The sequence below is a fragment of the Antechinus flavipes genome, chromosome 4 (genome assembly GCF_016432865.1).
Source record: "Antechinus flavipes isolate AdamAnt ecotype Samford, QLD, Australia chromosome 4, AdamAnt_v2, whole genome shotgun sequence".
Lineage (NCBI taxonomy): Eukaryota > Metazoa > Chordata > Mammalia > Dasyuromorphia > Dasyuridae > Antechinus > Antechinus flavipes.
In genome coordinates this window covers 322,558,728-322,579,983 of record NC_067401.1, presented here as the reverse complement: position 1 = coordinate 322,579,983, position 21,256 = coordinate 322,558,728, and the positions used below count along the sequence as shown (strand labels likewise).

Below are 21,256 nucleotides of genomic sequence, written 5' to 3'. Positions count from 1 at the left end.
AGCGGTGAAGGAAAGAGGCAAGCGAGTGACCTCCATTTCTTTTTGGACACGGTCGCTTTGACCTTGCCCTTGGCCTAGGAGCTAGCTGTCGCCGACGCGCCCCCCGCCCCCCGCCTTTTTTTTTTTTTTTACCTTTTAAAGATCTAGAGCTAACACCCTTTGCCCAAGAGTTCAGTATGCAAAAAGCATTCGTTCCAATGCTCTTTCCCCTCCCAGGCATCGCTAACAAATCCACAGATGTGCCTCTAATTTTATCAGCCGATTAGGCACAGCGTCTTAAAACACGGAAACTCTTGATCTCTACGAGGACCTTCCTCTTCCGGTGGGGCCTCAATTTGTATCAGTGAAATTATCGGGTCTTCATTAATGTCTCCTTTACACCTTGAAGCTCCTTAGAGTGAATAGTCCCAGAACCCTGCTTGTCAGAGGTTCCCTGATTGGTGTAGTTTTGCCTCTCCAGCACCACCTCGAGTTCTTTTTATTCTATTTCTTCAAAGCCTAGAGAACCCGCACGGTTGAGCAGGTTATGTGATGCAAACAGGCAACAGTTACAGAAACAGGACTTGAAGTTCCCAGAGTCCAGCATTGCCTTCATCTTCCTTTAGTTTTTCCCACCTCTGAATCAGTCATCCTATGTTACCATCTCCTCTCCTAATCCTTTTGCTGTCCCTTTTTCAATTCTTAAATGAGATACCACCAGTGCCAGCACCAGAACCAACACCAACAAATCACGAACAATAGGCAAGACTTCTGTAAGCATTCCTCTCAAATACTCAAATTTTCCACTTTGATTTAATCAAGAGAACAAACTCATTTGCCAAAGACTATTCTTCCAAGCCTCCTCTAGTTACAGTAATTCCAAAGCAAATCATGTTTTGTTTTGTTTTTTTCCCCTCCAAAAATTAAAGCAACTCCATGAATCTTCCTGATTAAAGACTTTATACTAGAAAAATGCAGGGTGGGGTAAGAGCATTTGTCTTAAAATTAACTAAGGTGCAAAGCTCTAGAGCCTTGGAAGTGGGATGCAGCCCAACCTTTTTCGGGGACCATTTTTTTCTTCTCCCACAACTAATATAACTTACTGTTGTATAACTTGTCCAACACCTCTAGGAGCAATTTTTATTATTCTTTTCCTTCTCTAATTCCCCCGGATTTACCCTTGATTTAAGTACATGTCTTGAGATTTTTTCCCAGTTATAATTCTCCTTTAAAAACTAGCACTATAGCTATAATCTTAGATCCACAAGTAGATAGACAGTATAAGACATCCAGAGATAAAGATTGGAAAACTCCCGGTAGTTTTTAGGAGACCAAAGTAGTTATCAGCATCCAGAGAACAGGATCGGTTTGCCCCTACAAATTCCATGCTAGAATGTCCGGGGATGGGGCGGGGGCGGGGGGGGGGGGAGGTGTTGGACAGAAGACGAATAGAATATCATGAAAAGAAAAAGAATAGGATGCGTTTGTTTTCTAGGAAAAGGTTAAAAAAAAAAAAACTTCCCAAAGCAATACATCACTGACCCCCTGCTCTTCCCTTTATTGCTCAAATCTTTCAGACCTGTACTTCTTTTACCCACTAGACAGTTCCCTAAAACTGTCAGCTGAGAACGAGAAAAAACTGATTTTTTTTTTGGGGGGGGGGTCTTGTTTTTGCTTTGTATTTGCTTTTTACATTTCAATCGAAATCGAGAGATCCTTCCCATTCAATTTTCTTTTTCTTTTTCTTTTTTCGCTCCCTGGTCTGTTAAATGTGATTCGGCTAGGGAAATTGGAAGTGGGGCTGGGAGAAATGGGGAAGAAGGAGGGAGATAAAAAATAAAAACTCAGGAGAAGGCGTGAACGTAGAGCGGTGAGTGTGTCAATCAAAGGGTTTTTGTGTCTCCGTGGCTCCTGACGGTCCCTAGCAGAGGTGTCCCAGGGTGGCACCACAATGAATATGAATAGGAGTCCTTGCTAAATGGGACAGTCAAAGCGCACCGCCCTGAATGATGGCACGTCATCCTAACCAGACCAGTATAGATAGGAGGGCTCCTTTTGTCTCTTTTCTCTGAGGCAGCTCTATAAAAGCCCCTCTTTTCAGCGTGAGGTTAGTTCAAGCACACACCAACTAGCTGTCCAGGAAAGACTGACTAATCAGAGAGAGGGAAGGGATAGAAGAGGGGAAGAGTTCCCTTCGTTCTTCTTGTGTCTTGCAGCTGAGAAGTGGGTTCTTGTGTAGTTGGGATTTTTTAAAAAACTGCTTTGCTTTCCTTTGATTGCCATCATCCCCCCTAAAAAAGCCTCCTAATAGTAGGGATCCCCTCTAATAAAATGAATTCTGACTCAAGCTCTGTCTCCAGCAGAGCTTCCTCTCCGGACATGGATGAGATGTATCTAAGAGACCATCATCATCATCACCACCATCACCACCAAGATAGTCGTCTCAACTCGGTCTCCTCCACCCAGGGGGACCTAGTGCAAAAGATGTCTGGGGAAGGCCTGTCCCGTAGCGGCTCCAAAGCGGGAGGCGAAAGCAGCAAATACAAAATCAAAAAGCAGCTCTCAGAACAGGACCTGCAGCAGCTCCGGCTAAAGATCAACGGGAGGGAGCGCAAGAGGATGCACGACCTAAACCTCGCCATGGACGGACTTCGAGAGGTCATGCCCTACGCCCACGGACCCTCGGTCAGGAAGCTATCCAAAATCGCCACTCTTCTGCTAGCCAGAAACTACATCCTAATGCTCACCAGCTCCCTGGAGGAGATGAAGAGGTTGGTGGGCGAGATCTATGGAGGGCATCACTCTGCTTTCCACTGCGGGACTGTCGGGCACTCTGCGGGACATCCAACCCATGCGGCAAACGCTGTGCACCAGGTACACCCCATCTTAGGCAGCGCTCTCTCTTCTACCAACACCTCTTCACCACTTTCAGCGTCTCTCCCCGGGATTGGCACTATCCGGCCGCCTCACTCTCTGCTCAAAGCCCCCTCCACACCTCCGGCCCTGCAACTGGGCAGCGGCTTCCAGCATTGGGCCGGACTGCCGTGCCCCTGCACGATCTGCCAGATGCCCCCGCCGCCGCACCTATCTGCTCTCACCACAGCCAACATGGCCCGCCTGTCCGCGGAATCCAAGGACTTGCTCAAGTGACCCTTGGCCCCCAGACTGGAGAGGATTCAAGAAAGTGTCGGGATAGGGAGCGAACGATGGCTGGAGGTGCAGGAGAGACCCTGAACCTCCTACACCCTTTGAGATGCCAGAGAAAACACTTTAAACTGGGGAGGGGGAGCAAATCTACCCGTGATGGGGTAGGGGGATTCGAACAAGACGTCTTGTGTTTGCATGCATGCTTCTTTTTGCCATTGAAGCCACTTGCCACATGGTCTTGTCAAAACTGCATTTGTTGTATAAACAGGGATGAGGGTAGTGAGGAAAAAAAAATCGGCCTTGAAAAGGTAATGTCCTAGTTGGATCCTCAGGCTCTGTTTTCTTATTTGGAGGGGGGGGAGGGCGGGTGGGGGGAGAAAAAGATATCCTTAATGTGAAAAAGCAATGTATATATTTCATTGAAATGGATGCAATTCTGATCATCATTGTACGTATTGTCCACAGGTTCCTAGACTTCCTTTAAAACTAAACTCAATTTCGGGATCTCTTTCGCTGCGGAAGTCCAGAGAGTGACTTCTTAGTGGATGCTCGTTTAAACATAAATCAAAAGAATGCTTGCATGCTTCTCAATGAATCTCGTTTATTATATTCTGGCCTGGGTGCCTCACTCCTTGTAACAAGGATTTACTAGTGAATTCTCTGAAGTATTCCATAGTCTCGTCTGTGGCAGTTTAAAATGGAAGAGGGGGCATCTAGTGCAAAAAACTCAAACGCTTGAGCATTCACGCACACGGTGTCCCCTCCCGTCCCCCTTTCTCTCTCCAACGGAATATGAACTCTGCTGGCAGTTCTAGGGGCAGGCATCTCAGCCTCCTGAGCGCCTCCCCCCATCCCCTCCCCACATTCGCACTTCCACCGGTTCTTGGCCCTCAACTCCGTTGCTCAGCTCTTGTGCATGCAGGGTCGGCTCTAACAGTAGAGCAATCGGTATTATCAGAATTTAAACATTGGGGTGTTTTTGGTTCATTTTGAGTTATTTTGAGAGGGCTGAAGTTCTGTTTGGTTTGGTTTTCCTGGGCATTTGCTTGAAATATTTTGTTAGGGCCTCAAAGACAATGCGTGTCTTTATTTTTTATATATTCTTGATAACTATCGATATATTTATTATTGACCAGTGTTTCTGGATGAGGTTTCAAATAAAATGAAAAAAAAAAAACTTAAAAATTCTGTGCCTTTGCCTTAAATTTAGGAAAAGAGGGGACAAAATAAAGGTAGAAAGAGTGATTTGGTGGGGAAGAGGTGAGTGAGGGGGTTATAATTTTTCTAATGCTAAACAGGGAATGAAAACATTTGTATAACCCATCCCTATTAAGATATGTATACATATACATATATATACATACATAACACATATATGATCCCATATTCAACAAAAATATGTATGGATGCAAAAATGTGTGTATGTGTGTGTGTGTGTGTGTGTGTGTATATTATATATATAATTTCTCTCTGTATTATATAATCCTAAATTTCCTTATGGTCATTGTTTAAAAATGCTCTCTTTTGTGGTCTATTACTGTTTGAGTTTTTCTGTTTCAACAGTAAGCAAGGTTGCCAACTCATCAAATAGGAAAAAAAAAAAGTAAATTGGAGTATTAGAGTGAAATAAGAGGCAGAATGGCAAATGTGGGACTCTTTGCTGACAACCAACAGAGAAAACAAACAAACAAATCTGTAAGTAACTTTCTTCTATTTTAAAGCTGTTTCTGAGTAGAACTCCAGTTTGTATTTCCTCAATTTAAAAATTAATTCATGTTTTTTAAAAACTCTAACACCCCCACACTCATGCCTCCTACCAATCCACTATCACCCCCAGCAGCTTATTCTCCTGAGAAAAGAGAATAAAGCTCCCCTTTGTAAATGATGTTCTGGGGTTAATTCTAATGACCACAGAAGCCACCTAGTTCCCCTGTCTTGTAGATTTATAGCAGCGATCTCTAACTTCTTTTCCCCCTCCTATTGAGGGCCTGGAGGGCTGAATAAGAGGTAGCTGCCTTCTGCACAGGGAACAGCCAAAGGGTATGCATTTAAATATTGTTTTCCTATTGAACAATTTCCTTTTTCCTCCCCCTTCCCCTTTTTTTTTCCTTAATAAAAACAGAGAGTGAGCTTTATTGGGGTATTTTTAGAGACTTAAGGAAATCTAGAAATAATGTTCATTGAATATTGCACAATTGGCAACTGGTCCTGCTTCCCACTGAAATTCTTACTTAAATTTCATGGAACAGCCCCCAATAATTCAGGATAACATATAAATAATATTCTCTCTCTCTCTCTCTCTCTCTCTCTCTCTCTCTCTCTCTCTCTCTCTCTCTCTCTCTCTCTCTCTCTCTGTCTTTCTCCCCTTCTCTGTATGTGTGTGTTTCTGTCTTTCCTTTTCTCTCCTCTTCTCATCCTTCTTTTTTCTGTAGCCTTTCTTCCCACTTTCTTTGCCCTATTGATTTTCATGTAAGATGGAGTTGCTACAGAAAAAAAATGCAAGACTCTTCTCTCCTCTCCTCTCTTCTCCTCTTCTCTCCTCTTTTCTCCTCTTCTCTCCTCTCCTCTCCTCTCCTCTCCTCTCCTCTCCTCTCCTCTCCTCTCCTCTCCTCTCCTCTCCTCTCCTCTCCTCTCCTCTCCTCTCCTCTCCTCTCCTCCCCTCTCTTCTCTTCTCCTCTCCTCTTCTCTCCTTTCAACTTAGTAAGGAGAGTTATTGATTTCAGAGAAACCAAAGGATATCTGCATCGATGTGGGTCTGAAAGTCTCTGGTTCCCCCACTATCCCCAAAGGCTGCCTGTGGAGTCAGTGGGACCGGGTGAAGGATGCAATAACGATTGAAGGTGGAAGAAAAGGGGGAGAGTCTCCACTGGGTTTAGGCAGACAAATGGGGGAATAATGGTCTGTTTCCCTTGGGTGATTCATTTCACTGGGTGAGGAAAGAGCTTTTGAGGATTTATTTGAAACAAGCACAGCCTTTCCCTGTGAGTTTATTATTTAGAAAGAGGAAGGGTGAGCATTTCATTAATCAGGAAAATAGGCTCCTGTCCTTCATTAAGACAGTTAATTTCTGTCTTTTCTTATTTTGAAAAGCCTCTTTGAGATTTGCTTGCAGGTATCTACATAGAAGAGCTCCCATATTCCTTAGAGAAAAAGTTAGACTATAGGTCATTTGGAGACTTAGATATACTTTACTGGTTTCATTGAATCCTAGAATGTTATAGCCAGAAGATCACACATTCCAGCAATCTTGTTTTTCCAATAAGTAAAATTAAAGCTCAGACACTTTAAGTAGTAGATCTAGTTAAGTGATTGAGTGACTTGGATTCTGGTCTCTAGATGATTCCTAGTTCTGTGCTTTTTCAGTAGTCCCATGCTCTTTCGGCATTTAAGTCAATGATTTTGAAACGAACAATTTCTGCACTCAGTGGTATCCTTCCACACCGGCGGTTTACTCCAGTGGTTGCCGGGCTACTGCTATTATATCTGGATAAAGAATCCCACCAGGCTCCCTAAATTCCCATGAGCCGATAAGCTGTTAAAGAGAACAGCTGAAAGGCGAGCTTCTTGGCTAATTTAGATAGGAAGAGCCTTGGAAGTAGATGAGAAACAGGGTGGACTTTGGGAGGGACTCCTGAGCTGATCTGAAAAGTGAGGACCAGCTTTCAAAGTTGCCAGTTTCCGTAAAACAAGGTAGATAATCAGAGCTGCTGTCCAGGTTTGTGAGTTAGTAGATAGGAGCAGGTGGAGGTTAGATTGTGAGAGGGAAAACATCCCTCAAGGGGTAAATACAATCCTATGAAACAAACAGAAGTAATATGAGCCATATTTACAGATTTTTCTAGACTCAACAAAAAACTTTTATATTAATCTTTTAAGAAAAATAACTTAATGACGTGAATTCAGTGTAGATACCTATTGCAGGGTTGGTTGATACATAGGTTTGTGTACCTTTGACTTCCATAATTTAAGGATAGTATTAAATTTTCAATGGAATCCATTCCGTGGCAATATAACTTGGCATTATCCTTACTTAGAGTAAAAAAGAGAAATGAAAAGTGCTTCCAGCCAGTTTCCAATAGGGAACTAAAATTCATGATACCAATTCTCCTTACTTTAAAAGTTCGAAGTAGCTTTACTCTTTAGTCCCTAAATATCTATGGCTAAATCTGTGATCCTATGAACCTGATGATGGATCTGTATGTATAACCAATTAAGCTGACTTTTTAAAAGTGAAGATTGAAAATCGAAGACTTAAACTTACCTGGACAAGTGACTTGACTACAAAAAAAGAAGGGAAAAGGTACTAACTCAAGTGTAGGTTAGAGTTGTAAAAGTCGATAAGCAGAAGTGGGGTGTGTGGTGTGAGTCCCATCCTAGAAATAAAAGCTTTAGGCTCATTTGTTATATCTCCCAACTTCAAGGGGACTTTTTTTTTTTTTTAGCTGTTCTACAAGGACAGAATTTTTCTGGGACATATTGTTAGGGAATCCTCACAACTCCTCTTTTTTTTTTTTTTTTTAAATCAATTTAGTACATGGAATTCGGACCCATAGAAAGGGCTATTAACTTCGCTATCAAGAGCACAGGTAGAATTACAAAAAGTTCCAGAGAGATTTCTTTCCCAATTCTCCCTGCTCTTCTCCCCTCTGCCCCTCCCAAAACATAGCTATTGCTTTACTGTCCCTTCTTTCCCGCAATCTTCAGCTTCAACTAGTCCATTGCTCACTTAGGCAAGTGTTTAAAATATACCAAAGTCAAATAAGCATGTATAAATATATACATATAATGTATATATGGAAAAATATTCATTTTAAAGGTATGTATGCATATATAAGGAAATGGTCTACACACACACACACACACACACACACACACACACACACCCCTATGTATGTATTTTAGAGCATTTCCTTATTTCCATTTGATTCTACCCCTTTTCCCCCACAATCTCTCCAGCTAGGATGGGATCCTGGTAAGGAAACTCGGGTTGCAAAATCTGCAGGTTCCTCCCAAGGCATGGGTGAGTTAGTGTTTTCCAAAACACAACTGAAAATTCTACTGGGGAATGAAGCATGGCTGGGGACTATGTTGCAACTAAGTACAGGGATCTAGGAGATCCCGCTCTAGGTCCTAATTCTACTCTTTCCCCTTTATTAAAGCTTTTTATTTTTCAAAACATATGCGTGGACGATTATTCAACATTAGCCCTTGCAGTTCCCACCCCCACCCCCCTTTCCCCACTCCCTCCTCTAGGTCCTCATTCTAGGCTTTGCTGCTGGCATTGGACAATCTCATTACTTCCTTTCACTTTGTTGTGGAGAGCCTATTCACACCCGCAGATCCAGCTCTTTGGGCCCTACAAGGGCACCGAATGGCAGTGGCAAAGGGGCCCCCTGTTCTTAGTCAGTTAATAAACAAACATTTCTTAAATAATTACTATGTGCTAGGGAAAAATTGTCGTGATGCAAAGTAGAAGAAAAACTTGCTGCATTGCCGCTCCAGAAAGAGTTCAAAGAAAACTTACTCACAGGCCTAGGTGAGTAAGCGTAGCATTTTTTCCTATCCTTGGGAAACTTTTTATACCTTCAAACGCCTGCCTACTCTGCTTCTAGGTCCTACTCCAGCTCCTACAAGATTCTCCCTTTGGATCCTAATTTACAAAGCAATATCTCTCCCAAATCGTGCCAGACCAACTCTACCAAACTGTACATTCACAAAGGTCTCTCGGAGGATAAGGGCCTGACCTATTATTAAGCCAGTGCCTTGGAGCCGCTGAAAAAGAGGAAGAAGGGATGGGGAAGAGGGAAAGGGGCCTGGCAAGAGGGGTAAATGTGAAGCGTTTGGGAACGAAGGTTACCGAGACTCCAAAGAAGCCAGCCATTTTAGCGGACTTCCGAGCCTGGCTGTTCACCAGTACCCAGGGCTCTGGACTTATTATCTGGGCAGAGCAATCACAGTATAACAAGACAGCGGAAGAATCTTGCAAAAGAAAATATTTGTGGGAAACAAGTGTTAAATAGGTACCTGCATATAAATATTGACAAATATTATACCTATGTATTGTCCGTTTACTGCTTGATGGGAAATACTGTATGCATCACCAGTATACATAATAATAAGTGCATTAGCCACACATACACCCACATAATAATTACCAAACACATAAACATGTTACATACATAAACACACTCATGTGCACACCTACACAGCATACAAACACCCCAATGCAATCAATATATATATTTATATGGAGTTCCCCATCTTCTATTGATTAATTAAACTTTCGGCTAATCTGTTCTGCAACAAGTCTGCAGCCCCTTGCTGCTAAGAGAAAGATACTTTTCGGTTTCCAAACTTTCCCTATGCCCGGGGAATAGGGATGTGAAGCGCGCCTGGGAGGTAGGGGTTAGAGATTGAGCGAGAGAAGATCAAGCAGAAAGTGGAGTCCTTGAGCCCTCTTCTCGCTCCTCCGCACTTTCCCTCCGTGCTTTCCGCACTTAAGGTCCTGGAAAGAGTATTTCTCTCCGCTGGCTACACATAGTACCAAATGCTTTTCTGGGTTTTGAGTACAGTTGCACATTCATTTTTGCGCGAAACCCAGAGCAAATGTTGTGTGTGTTAGTGTGAGTGTGTAAGTGTGATTGTGCATGTGGTTGGGTTTTTTTGTTTGTTTGTTTTTGTTTTTTCTTTGTGAGTCCATTTATGTGCTCGGTCTTATGGAGAAATTGGAGCGAGGCAGGCTTACAACCAGGAAATATTCGGTCACTGGGGAAGTTACCAGGAAATACGGAATAACTTTCTGCCCAGTTGGACGAGAAAAATACTAGTTTCCAATCCGGCACAGTCCAATAACCAATCTATTTGGGTTGATTTATTTAAACCATGTCAAGTCTTCTTTTAGTCTCTTGGGTCTGGTTGCTGCTGTGGCCAGCAAACAAGAATGATTTTAGATTATTGGTTCCTACGAAACCGAGATGGGGTTAGGAAGGTTCTGAGTAATTTAGGGGATTCATTCTCAACTTTCTCTCTCCCCCATTCCTCTCACTCTGTTACTGTGGCTATTGGGTTAGGGATTGGCCCTTTGAGAAAATTCTCTGAAAGGTGATGCTGTGTGTGTGTGTGTGTGTGTGTGTGTGTGTGTGTGTGTGTGTGTGTGTGTGTGGAGAGAGAGAGAGAGAGAGAGAGAGAGAGAGAGAGAGAGAGAGAGAGACCTTTATTATCAAAATAAACAATAAGAACCTCAGAACAGCTCTAATAATGTGGACCATGAAAAAAAAAATCTAAAATCGAACGTTCGGAATCTGCACGTCTTAGTCGTCATTCCTTTCTTTTCTCTCCTTCCAGGCCATTTCGGAACAATCCAAGTCTTTGTAAAGTATAAAATGTCACGTACACGTGATCTATGACGATTCTATATTTCCAATTTTGCAAAACATTTATAAAAATCTATAGTTGGGATAACTGTAGAAAAATAAGATTTAATTCCATGCCTTTATACTTATTTGTCTTTAACATTGTCGTTCATTAGGGATCAAAGTGAGAGGTAGGCTTGGTATCCACCACCTCAAATATACAACCACTGACTTCGTTCCACTGTCAGTCTATCAGATTCCCTCTCTTCCAGTTCCAAAGGTCAGAAAGTAATCAGAAGTCCAAAGAGACCATAAGGACACTGCGGTTAATGGGTTCCCTATTCTTACTACGAAAGTAAGGATAAAGCTTCTCTCTCTCTCTCTCTCTCTCTCTCTCTCTCTCTCTCTCTCTCTCTCTCTCTCTCATTAGGATGCCTCCTTCCCCCCCTCCCCCCCCACCTTTCTTAAACTCCGCTGGAAATTCTGTGGAGTTCTCTTCTGAGAGATTATAAAACCTACTCAGGCCACTTTTCCCAGCAGTTCGTAGTTCTTTTATATCTCGGTCACCTCAGAGTTTCAACGCACTCGCTGTCTTCACCAGCTTTTGCCCCGACCCTGCGATCTGAAGACAGGGCGGAAAGCTATAATATACATCCTCGGAAAGATGTAACCTGCGATTACCCCACTCCTTTAAGCTATCTCTAGCAAGAATTAGAAATTTAAACATTAATAGTCAGTTTTGAGAAGCTCTAGTATAACTGATATTCTCGCACTCGTAAAAACCCTCTCCAAACGATCCCAAACCATCTCTCTTCCTAGAATTAAGCTAGATGCCCCTTCTGAATATATATTCCTTTTAACCTGGGGTGGAGACCTTTTTTAAAGTTCTATGTTTGCCCCTCCGGTGTACGAAGACACCACCTTACTTTTCCCTAAACCTGGAATAAGCAAACAGGAAAGATTGATACATTAATTCAAATACACACGCACGCACACAGAGAAAATTCAACAGCAGTGCTAAAGTGGGTATTTCTGCAGTATTGGTCATGCTTTTCCTCCCCAGCCTTGGGGGCTGACGCTTTGAACTCGGTCCCTTCATTTTATTTTGTTAGCCTGTTTCCCCCTTTCTTCCCTCCGCAAACGATAGTGGGAGCGTTGCAGATGCCTTTGATTAATATGGAAATAAAAGGCAGCAATTGCGACCGGACTTCGTTTTCAGGGCAGTAAGTTAGAGATTTATTGACACTGAGATGAAGACCAAGTCTGGGAGTATCTCAGTAATTCATGCTCCCATCACTTATTACCAAATGAGCAAATCGTTTTTCTTTGAACTGCTGAAAAAAAAAAAATAAGACGGGGTTGGGGTGGGGGCAGAAAGGGGTGGGAGAATATCTTTCTTAAATGGAATCCAAGTGATTGCCCTCCCATCCCCGTTGTCCCTTGAGCTGCTGAAACTCTGCATATCAGCACCAGAGTTCACCAGGCGGTGTTCTAAACATAAAACAATCCAGTAATTTCCTTCAAGAACAAAAGTTCTCAAAGAAATGACCTGCAAGGAATCCCCCTCAACAGAGCAGTAGCGACTTAATGGTCTGTTAATTACTCTATCTCTGCAGGGGGAGGGAAGTTTTCAAATAGAGTGCTGCAAACTCTTTGTTGATTGAAGATGTGGTTTGTCCCCAAATGTTACAGCTGGGTTTAGTCCATTCAAAAAGCAGACAAAAACAAAATAGTTGATAAATAATCCTACCTAGAACACAGAGCTTCGGTAGTCAATTTCTAGATGCTGCTCTGTATCCATAGGATTGGTGTGGATGGACTGGATTGGATTTTCTACAGCTCCAATATTTTTTAGGACTTGAAAGATTTCCTTGTCACAAGAGATAAAGGCTGAACCACCGACTCCATCCTGAGACCTGTTTCTGTTAAACCTTCTTCTTTCTTATGATTAGAATGTACATCTCCTTAGACTCTTATTTTAGAATTAAATTAGGTTTATTTCACCACATCGTGTTTCCCTTATGTAAGCCAAAAAAAGAAAAAAGAAAAAAGAAAAAGAAAAAAAAAGAGGAAAACAAATTCTTGATCTTTCCCAATTATCTTGATTTCTATAATTGTAATACTATGGAGATAGAATAAAGTATTACAGAATGATAAGAGAAAAATAAATAGTGTAACAAAAATAAACAGGGAATTTTAGGGTGATTGAGGGTGATTATTTAGTTCTGTGCAATTTGAATATACTAGTTACATGCAGTTCTTTTTTAATTTAAAAAAATCCCTAAATCATAGTAAAGAGTTTTCTTTAAAAAAGAAAAACCAAAAATCATGAAATAAGAGAGAGAGAGAGAGAGAGAGAGAGAGAGAGAGAGAGAGAGAGAGAGAGAGAGAGAGAGAGAGAGAATTTTCTAGAGTCAAATTAGGTGGTAAATTTTTACATTCCCTTTTCAATAAACTGATTAACATATATTTAGTAACCATTAATTACTATATGTACCTGACACTAAATTAGGTACTGGGGATATGAATACAAAGAATGAAATAATCCCTAATTTCAGAGAGTTTACTAATTGGAGGGCACAAGTTTCATTTTGAAGGAAGAGAGGATTTCTATGAGGCAAAGGTAAAGAGAGAGTGCATCCTAGGCATGGGCATTGGCCAGGGAAGAGATAGGGGGATAAGACATGTGAGGAACAGGAAAGGCTAATTTGGCTTGATTTTAGATTTGAGAAGAAGGAAAGACATATACCCTATGTCTTAATCCTCATTCCTTCCTTCCTTCAAGCACCACAGGCTGCTTGAGTTTAATTTTGGTTGGGTGAGCCTGACCTAAGTGATTTGTTTTAAAGCAACCACAAGCATGAAATTAAACTGGGAATATTTAGGTAATTTAGAAATGTGTCTGACTGAAATAAGAAAGCAGCTCTGTAGCTAAATGAATTGAGTTATATATTAAAATATCTTGTGACAGAGAACTCTTAAATAGGTAGATTCAGTGAAGAAGGCATGAGAAATTCTTTGGTGTGTGTGTGTGTGTGTGTGTGTGTGTGTGTGTGTGTGTAGAATGTCTGTTGAATTGACTCAAAATAGAGAATCAGGCCTGGAGTCAAAAGATTTCACCTTCATGAGTTCAAATTCAGCTTTGAATACTTACTAGTTGTATGATCCTTGATCAGTCATTCAATTCAATTTAATCTCCATTTCTTCATCCGTAAAATGAACTGAAGAGGAAATGGCAAATCACTCCAGTATCTTTGCAAGAAAACCCTCAAATGGGGGTTAGACATGACTGAAAAAATGACAAAACACATATTTCTTTTCTTCCTATTTCCTGGATAATTCTGTCCATCAAAACCCTAATCCCTACCCCTGATCCTCAGAGTTCCAAAAATATTGAATATATATATATATATATATATATACATATATATATATGTGTGTGTGTGTGTGTATATATATATATATATATATATATATATATATATATATATATAAAATTATCTATTGAAGGAATCTCATCAGAAATTATTCACAAATGAATACAGAAACTTTTCATAGTTGGTCTACACAACACAGATATGAAGCATAAACAAGATATTTAAAATGGGTGAAACATTAAAGATTATTTGCTTCAGCCCCTTCAGGAGAAAACATAGAAGAAAGGAAGCTTAGAAAAAGAAAATAACTGTCAGGTCAGACTTAAATGAAAGGTCAGAATGCAAACACAAATCAAAGAATGATACATATAGAGCTGGAATAGACCTTAGAAGCTATCTAATCTTACTTAAACATTTTGCACATGAGGAATCTGAGATGAACAGAAGTTAAATTACTTGTCCAAGGTCCCACAGCTAATAAGTGGCAGAGTCAGTATTTTAATGCAGATTCTCCAACTCTAAATCTGACACACTTTCCATTGAACCATATACTCTTCCCCTAAATTGCAAATTTAAAGGAAAAACTTTTCTTTAGAATGCATTCAAAAAAATAGAAAACCTAAGATTCTTTGGAATCCATGAATTAATTCTATATTTGGTCAAGAAGACAGCCTGAGCTTGAGTGGGCTGCTTAGGCACAGGATAATTTTGGTTTTTTCTATAATTGTTCCCTGACCTTAACCACTAAGAATCTAGAAGACAGCAAGATCATTCCCTACCTATTCCACTTCCTTGTTAATTTTAGTTTCAATTGTACTTTCATATGAACAATGTCAAGAGTGGTTAATTTGGCTTATTTATTGTTATTGTTAATGTTATTTTTGTTATCAGTGTCATCAATGAAGTTTCATATTTTAATTTTTAGAGTTGCTATAGTACACTGTTGACTCATGCTAAGAATGCAACTTATTAAAACCTCAAAATATTTTTTAAAGACAGATTTTTGTCTATTCATGACTTTCCATTTTTCTGTGTGGAATGGAATAATGAAAAAATACTGGTTTGATACAGCCACTTCTCAATTCCATAGCCTCAAATCAATGATCTTCAGTTTAATTTACCTATTAAGTAGAGATAATGGTTATAATATTAGTAAATATAACAATAACAGCAAGTTATCACCTCTATACTCTTCTCTTCAAGTATCCTGAAGAATTTCAGGAGGAAAATCTGGTGAGAACTAAATCTGTTAGATCTCTTTGACATTGTTCATATGAAAGTGTAATTGAAACTATGCTTTAGAAGAGAGTGGAAGAAGAGAATAATCTTTCTCTTCTCTAGATTCTCAGTGGATTGATAAAGTCAGAAGGCATCTATGGAAAAGTAAATTTTGTTATTTAATGGACCTTACCTTCCCAAAGAGTTTCAAATTTATAATATACACAGTTCTATACTTAAAATGCTACTTGGTGAAGTTTTCTCCACTCCCCCAAAAAAAAACATCTAAATGTTGTTTCAGTTAAACAATATTTCCATTTGGTAAAGCTCATGTCCTCTCCAAGATATCTATCTAGTCCTACACACCTTTAATCCAAGCTAGCCTTTTGAACAGGCCAAGTTTAGTTAACATGAAAGTACTGCAGCCCTACCAATAGATGAGAATAGCCTCCTTGATTGACTGTGTCTTCAAAAATGGAAAAGTTGAACCATTTTCTTTTTTCTACCATCTTTTTAGTTGCACTCTTTTTGGTGACTTCTATCTGATGAGTGCAGCATGGAATCTGTGAGCTGAAAAAATGAAAAAGAAAGAATTTATTTTTCCTGCTCTCTTTTTGACCCCAACTCTGAGAAATGGGGTGGGGGTATTTTTTTTTTTTTTTTGCTCTGTTTGGTTTTGTCCTCGTTCTCCGTTGCTAAAGATGACTTCTATGGGACCCATTCTTTCCTTACCCAGGGACTGGGTGCTTTAGGGGGATAGGAGGATTATGCATTCCTCCTTCCCTTGAATCCAATTCACTTGCAAGTCAAGATATCATCCTCCCAATGCCATTGGTCTTCTTCTAGAATTAAATACTATGAACAACATTAGAGGGATTGTTTGTATAATCTGAAATAAATATTCTTTTGTAAGATGTCCTGTGTTATACACCTATTTCCTTGAGTTTGGAAAAGGGGGAAAACACCAGGGAATCATCAGTAAATTATTTCCCTGAACCTCTACCACCCTCATAACTCATATTTACCAGTGATGAACAAGATCCAGGATTTATTCTTTCTCTGTCCCTAAGCCTAGAATCTGATTGGCTAAGGAGATCTTTCTCTTATCTAAGAACCACTTTGCTCAGTCCATGAATGCCTTTGTTGGTCTGGAGTTTTTTCTCTTCTTTCCCCTAGATGTTCCTTTAATGTCAATGAATATTCCTGCAGCTTCCAGTTTGACCTAAAGCCTCTGTTGTTTGACTGCTCCCGCCATCCATCCACTACCATTCTGGGGCTGCAAGAATGTTTGCTTAGGCATCCTTCCAAAAAACAGATATTTGTGTGTGTGTGTGTGTGTGTGTGTGATGTGCATGTGTGAGAGAAAGATGGATGGAGACAGAGACAGAGATGGGAGGGGGAGATGAACAGACAGGTCTTCCGATGCTAGATCTCCCTCTTTTTAGCCTCCTTTGTTTCTGTTTCTCTCTAAATTTGATACATTTCATTTTGCCACATAGCTTCCCAACAAACCACCTCTGATATATATTTCTATAACAAAACTGCCTATTGTTATTACAATTTTCAAACTACAAAAGTGGAAAGTTTGTTAATAGAAATACAATTATATATTTTCACCAGTAAATGGTAACTATACATTGTGTTTCAGAATTTTTCTTGCCTTTAAAATTGTTTTGATTTGTTTAGCTGTAGCAATTTATATAATATTTTCTTGGTTCTGCTCTCTTCACTCTGTATCAGTTCATACAAATCTGCCTCTATTTTGATAACTTCTTCATGTATTCTCAACGCCATATTCATACAGCATAATAATATTCCACGACACACACATACGCAATTTTCCCAACCATTCTCTAAATGATAGAGTATATGATTTTTGTCCAGATTTTGGGTACATATGGGACTGCTCTTTTTGTCTTTCTCATCCTTGAGATATTAATGCTTTACTGGGTCCAATGGATCAAAGAGTATAAATAGTTGGGTATACTACATTGTATAATTCCAAATTTGTTTTCAAGAACAGTTATATCAATTTGTTACCAATCAATAAATTTAATTATCTTCCCATATATTTATTAGCATTGACCTTTTTCTATCGTTGCTAGTATGACATTTATCTGGTGATACCTTAGGGTGCTTTAAATTTGCATGTGTTTCATTAATAATTTGAAACATTTATATGATTATTGATTGTATTCTTATGGAGGAAATCCCCTTTATCATTAATCTAGTAAGGAATGCATCTTAGTCTTACAGATTTGTGTTAATTCCCTATAGACTTTTGATTCCACTTTTTTTTAATTTGGAAAGTCATATTTAATTTCATTTTTTTAAATTATAGCATTTTATTTTCAAAATATATACATTGATAATATACATTGATAATTTTGACATTCACCCTTGCAAAACTCTGTGTTTTAATTTTTCTCTTCCTTCTCCTCACCTCCTCCACCATTGGTGAATAATTAACTATATGTTAAACAAGTGCAATTCCTCTATACATATTTCTATAAATATCATGCTGCACAAGAAAAATTAGATCAAAAAGGAAAAATGTGAGAAAGAAAACAAAATGCAAGCAAATAACAACAAAAAGAGTGAAAATTTTTATGTTGTGGTTCATATTCAATTCTCACTTTCTCCTTTCTAGGTGCAGATGGCTTTCTTCATCACAAGACCATTGGAACTGGTCTGAATCACCTCATTGTTGAATAGAGCCATGTCCACCAGAATTGATCATCACATACTAAAGAAAGGAAAGGGACCTGTATGTGCCAAAATGTTTGTGGCAGTCCTGTTTGTAGTGGCTAGAAGCTGGAAAATGAAAGGATGCCCATCAATTGGAGAATGGTTGAGTAAATTGTGGTATATGAATGTTATGGAATATTATTGTTCTGTAAGGAGTGACCAGCAGGATGAATACAAAGAGGACTGGCAAGACTTACATGAACTGATGCTAAGTGAAACGAGCAGAACCAGGAGATCATTATATACCTCAACAACAATACTGTTTGAGGATGTATTCTGATGGAAGTGGATCTCTTCGATAAAGAGAGCTTTAATTGATCAAAGATGGACAGAAGCAGCTACACCCAAAGAAAGAACACTGGGAAATAAATATAAATTGCTTGCATTTTTGTTTTTCTTCCCGGGTTATTTATACCTTCTGAATTCAATTCTCCTTGTGCAACAAGAAAACTGTTTGGTTCTGCACACATATATTGTATCTAGGATATACTGTAACCTATTCAACACGTAAAGGACTGCTTGCCATCTAGGGGAGGGGGTGGAGGGAGGGAGAGGAAAAATCGGAACAGAAGTGAATGCAAGGGATAATGCTGTAAAAATTACCCTGGCATGGGTTCTATCAATAAAAAGTTATTTAAAAAAAAGAATTGATCATCATATAGTCTTGTTGCTGTGGAAATGATCTGGTTCTGCTCATTTACTTAGCATCAATTCATGTAAGTCTCTCTATACCTCTCTGAAATCATCCTGCTGGTCATTTATTATAGAACAATAATATTCCATAACATTCATATACAAAACTTGTTTAGCTCTTCTCCAGTTGATGAGCATCCACTCAATTTACAGTTTCTTGCCACTACAAAAAGGGCTGCCACAACCATTTTTGCACATGTGGGTCCCTTTCCCATCTTTAAGATCTCTTTGGGATATAGGCCTAGTAGAAACACTGCTGGATCAAAGGGATTGTACAGTTTCATAACTTTTTGAGAATAGTTCTAAATTGCTTTCCAGATCCATTCACAACTCCACCAACAATGTATCAGTGTCCCAGTTTTCCCACATCCCCTCCAACATTCTTCATTATCTTTTCCTGTCATTTTAGCCAATCTAAGAGGTATGTAGTGGTACTTAAGAGTTGTCTTAATTAACATTTTTTTGATCAATAATGATTTAGAGCACCTTTTTATATGACTAGAAATGGTTTTAATTTCTTCATTTGAAAATTGCCTGTTCATAGCCTTTGACCATTTATCAATTGAAGAATGGCTTGAATTCTTATAAATTTGAATCAGTTCTCTCTGTATTTTAGAAATAAGGTCTCATTCCACATTTTTATCAGAGATGTTTTATCAAAATATTTCCCCACAATCTCTAGCTTTCTTATTTTGGCTGCATTTATTTTCTTCTTGGACAATATCTATTTCAAAATTTCTCCTACTTATTCTAATTATTATTATAGCTTTGAGAATCAAATGGTATATTTAGGATTTGTCAGTTAGGGCTTGTATTTTTTCAGAATCTAAGAAAAAAGTTAATGGAGAGTTTGAAAAAACTGTAGAGAAGAAAAAGAGAAAATATGAGGAAACATTTCTTTCTTGGAACAACTATCAACTATTATTTGAAGAAAGGATAACTTAAAGGAGCAGGTCTGAGGAAAGATTGTTTTCCTATGATGGCTAAAAAATCGGAGAAGGCAGAGAGAAAGAAAATGGAGAAATATTTTTAAAGGAATGATGTTAATCTTTTTTTCTTATTAAGAAGATGAAGGATTCTTGAGAAGTGACTGGTAGAACTGGGTTTCCAGAAGTAAAAAGTCACTTGTTAAAATGGTAGCTGGAGGTGATTTTGGTTATTTTTTTTTCACAAACAAAATGTTGCAAATAATTATTTGTATTTTTGTGTTATTGTTGATTACATATAGTCATAACTCATATAGTAAATTCACTTAATACTGAATTAGATCTAGGTGATAAGAAATGCCCACTGGAATAAGGACAAATGATTAGGAAGAAAAAAATTCAACACTTACTCTTGTTAACATGGTTTGTAGAGAGAGGAGAATTTTAGAAGAGGTTTTTGAATACACAGGTGTTAAGCATGGCTAAGATGCTTTTGAATCACAGATGATCTTTTTTCAATGTGCCCTGAATCTATCAGCATAAAGTTATTCTAAAGAGACAGATACCCTAGATTATCCTGTTTCCCGGATTTAATAATTTAATGAAATTATGCACCCTGACTCTATTAACTACCATATATTTCAAAAGTTATAGAAATGAAATCACGAATCCAGAAAGAAAAATTCCTCAAGAACTTGTTACATTTTCTTCCTAAAGATACATTCTACACTTCTTCCAGGGAGATCAGATAAAACTTTTCAGATAAAACTCTTGGGAAGTCTTTCTATCCAATAAGTTGCTTAATAGCTATATACCTAAGTTTCATCTGGAAAATGAGAATGTTAAAACTAGATGACATTACTTCTACCTTTAATATTTTATGAACTATAAGCACAAAGCAGCAGACCAGAAAAATATTCTACCAGTGCAGTTCATAGAACTGGAAGGAATTCTCTTCATCTACAGATGAGGAAATTAAAGTCCAGGGGAAAAATGAGTTATTTGCCCAAGTTCACACATAGTTGACATAATCTTTCAGGAAGATGAGTTTCTGTATGGGGGACGGGAGGGAATGATGATGTCCAGAATTACAGCCCAGCCACATGAGAAATGAATGGGTTATGACAATATGGAAAGAAAAGAGAGGATTACCAATATGCCTTTTTGACGTTCCATTTCTTAAACTTTTTTTTTTTTTTGGCTGAGGCACTTGTCTCAGGTCACACAGCTAGGAAGTATTAAGTGTCCGAGGTCACATCTGAACTCAGGTCTTCCCCACCTCAGGGCTGATGCTCTATCCACTGTACCACCTAGCTGGCCCAGAAGTCCTATTTCTTAAGATTCGAGGAGTCCCATGAAGTATTGTTCAGTTTCCCTAATCACAATATCTGAGTAATTATTTACATGTTGATGAGCTCATTCCCTCATTCCAAATGTACATAACCTAGGGGTGAACTACATAAAAAAGACCTCTTTAGGATACTTTCCCAATATGGCAGACTAAATGACAAATATATATATATATGTATATATATATATATATACACATATATATGTATTGTACAATACATATGAACATGAAACTGTACAATACATATATATATACATATATATGAACATGATCAAAGTTCAAAATATTGTATAAGACTGAATAATTAATCAACACAAATTTAAAATGTTATTCTTTTATTGACTCATATTCAAACACCATATCTGAAAAAGGATTCTCATTCTAGCTTTCAAGTCCCCTCATAATATGGCTCTGTCCCATCTTTCCACTAATATCTTATAAATTGCTTATAAATGCTACATGATA

At 38.8% G+C, this 21,256-nt stretch overlaps 1 protein-coding gene across 1 annotated transcript; it reads left to right on the top strand.

Annotated features, from left to right (window-relative positions):
• Positions 1-2,215: 2,215 nt before the first annotated feature.
• OLIG3 (oligodendrocyte transcription factor 3) lies at positions 2,216-3,129 on the top strand. The gene has a single exon (XM_051993536.1). It carries the CDS (start codon positions 2,311-2,313, stop codon positions 3,127-3,129), a length of 819 nt encoding a protein of 272 aa, XP_051849496.1. The 5' UTR covers positions 2,216-2,310.
• The last annotated feature ends 18,127 nt before the right edge of the window (positions 3,130-21,256 follow it).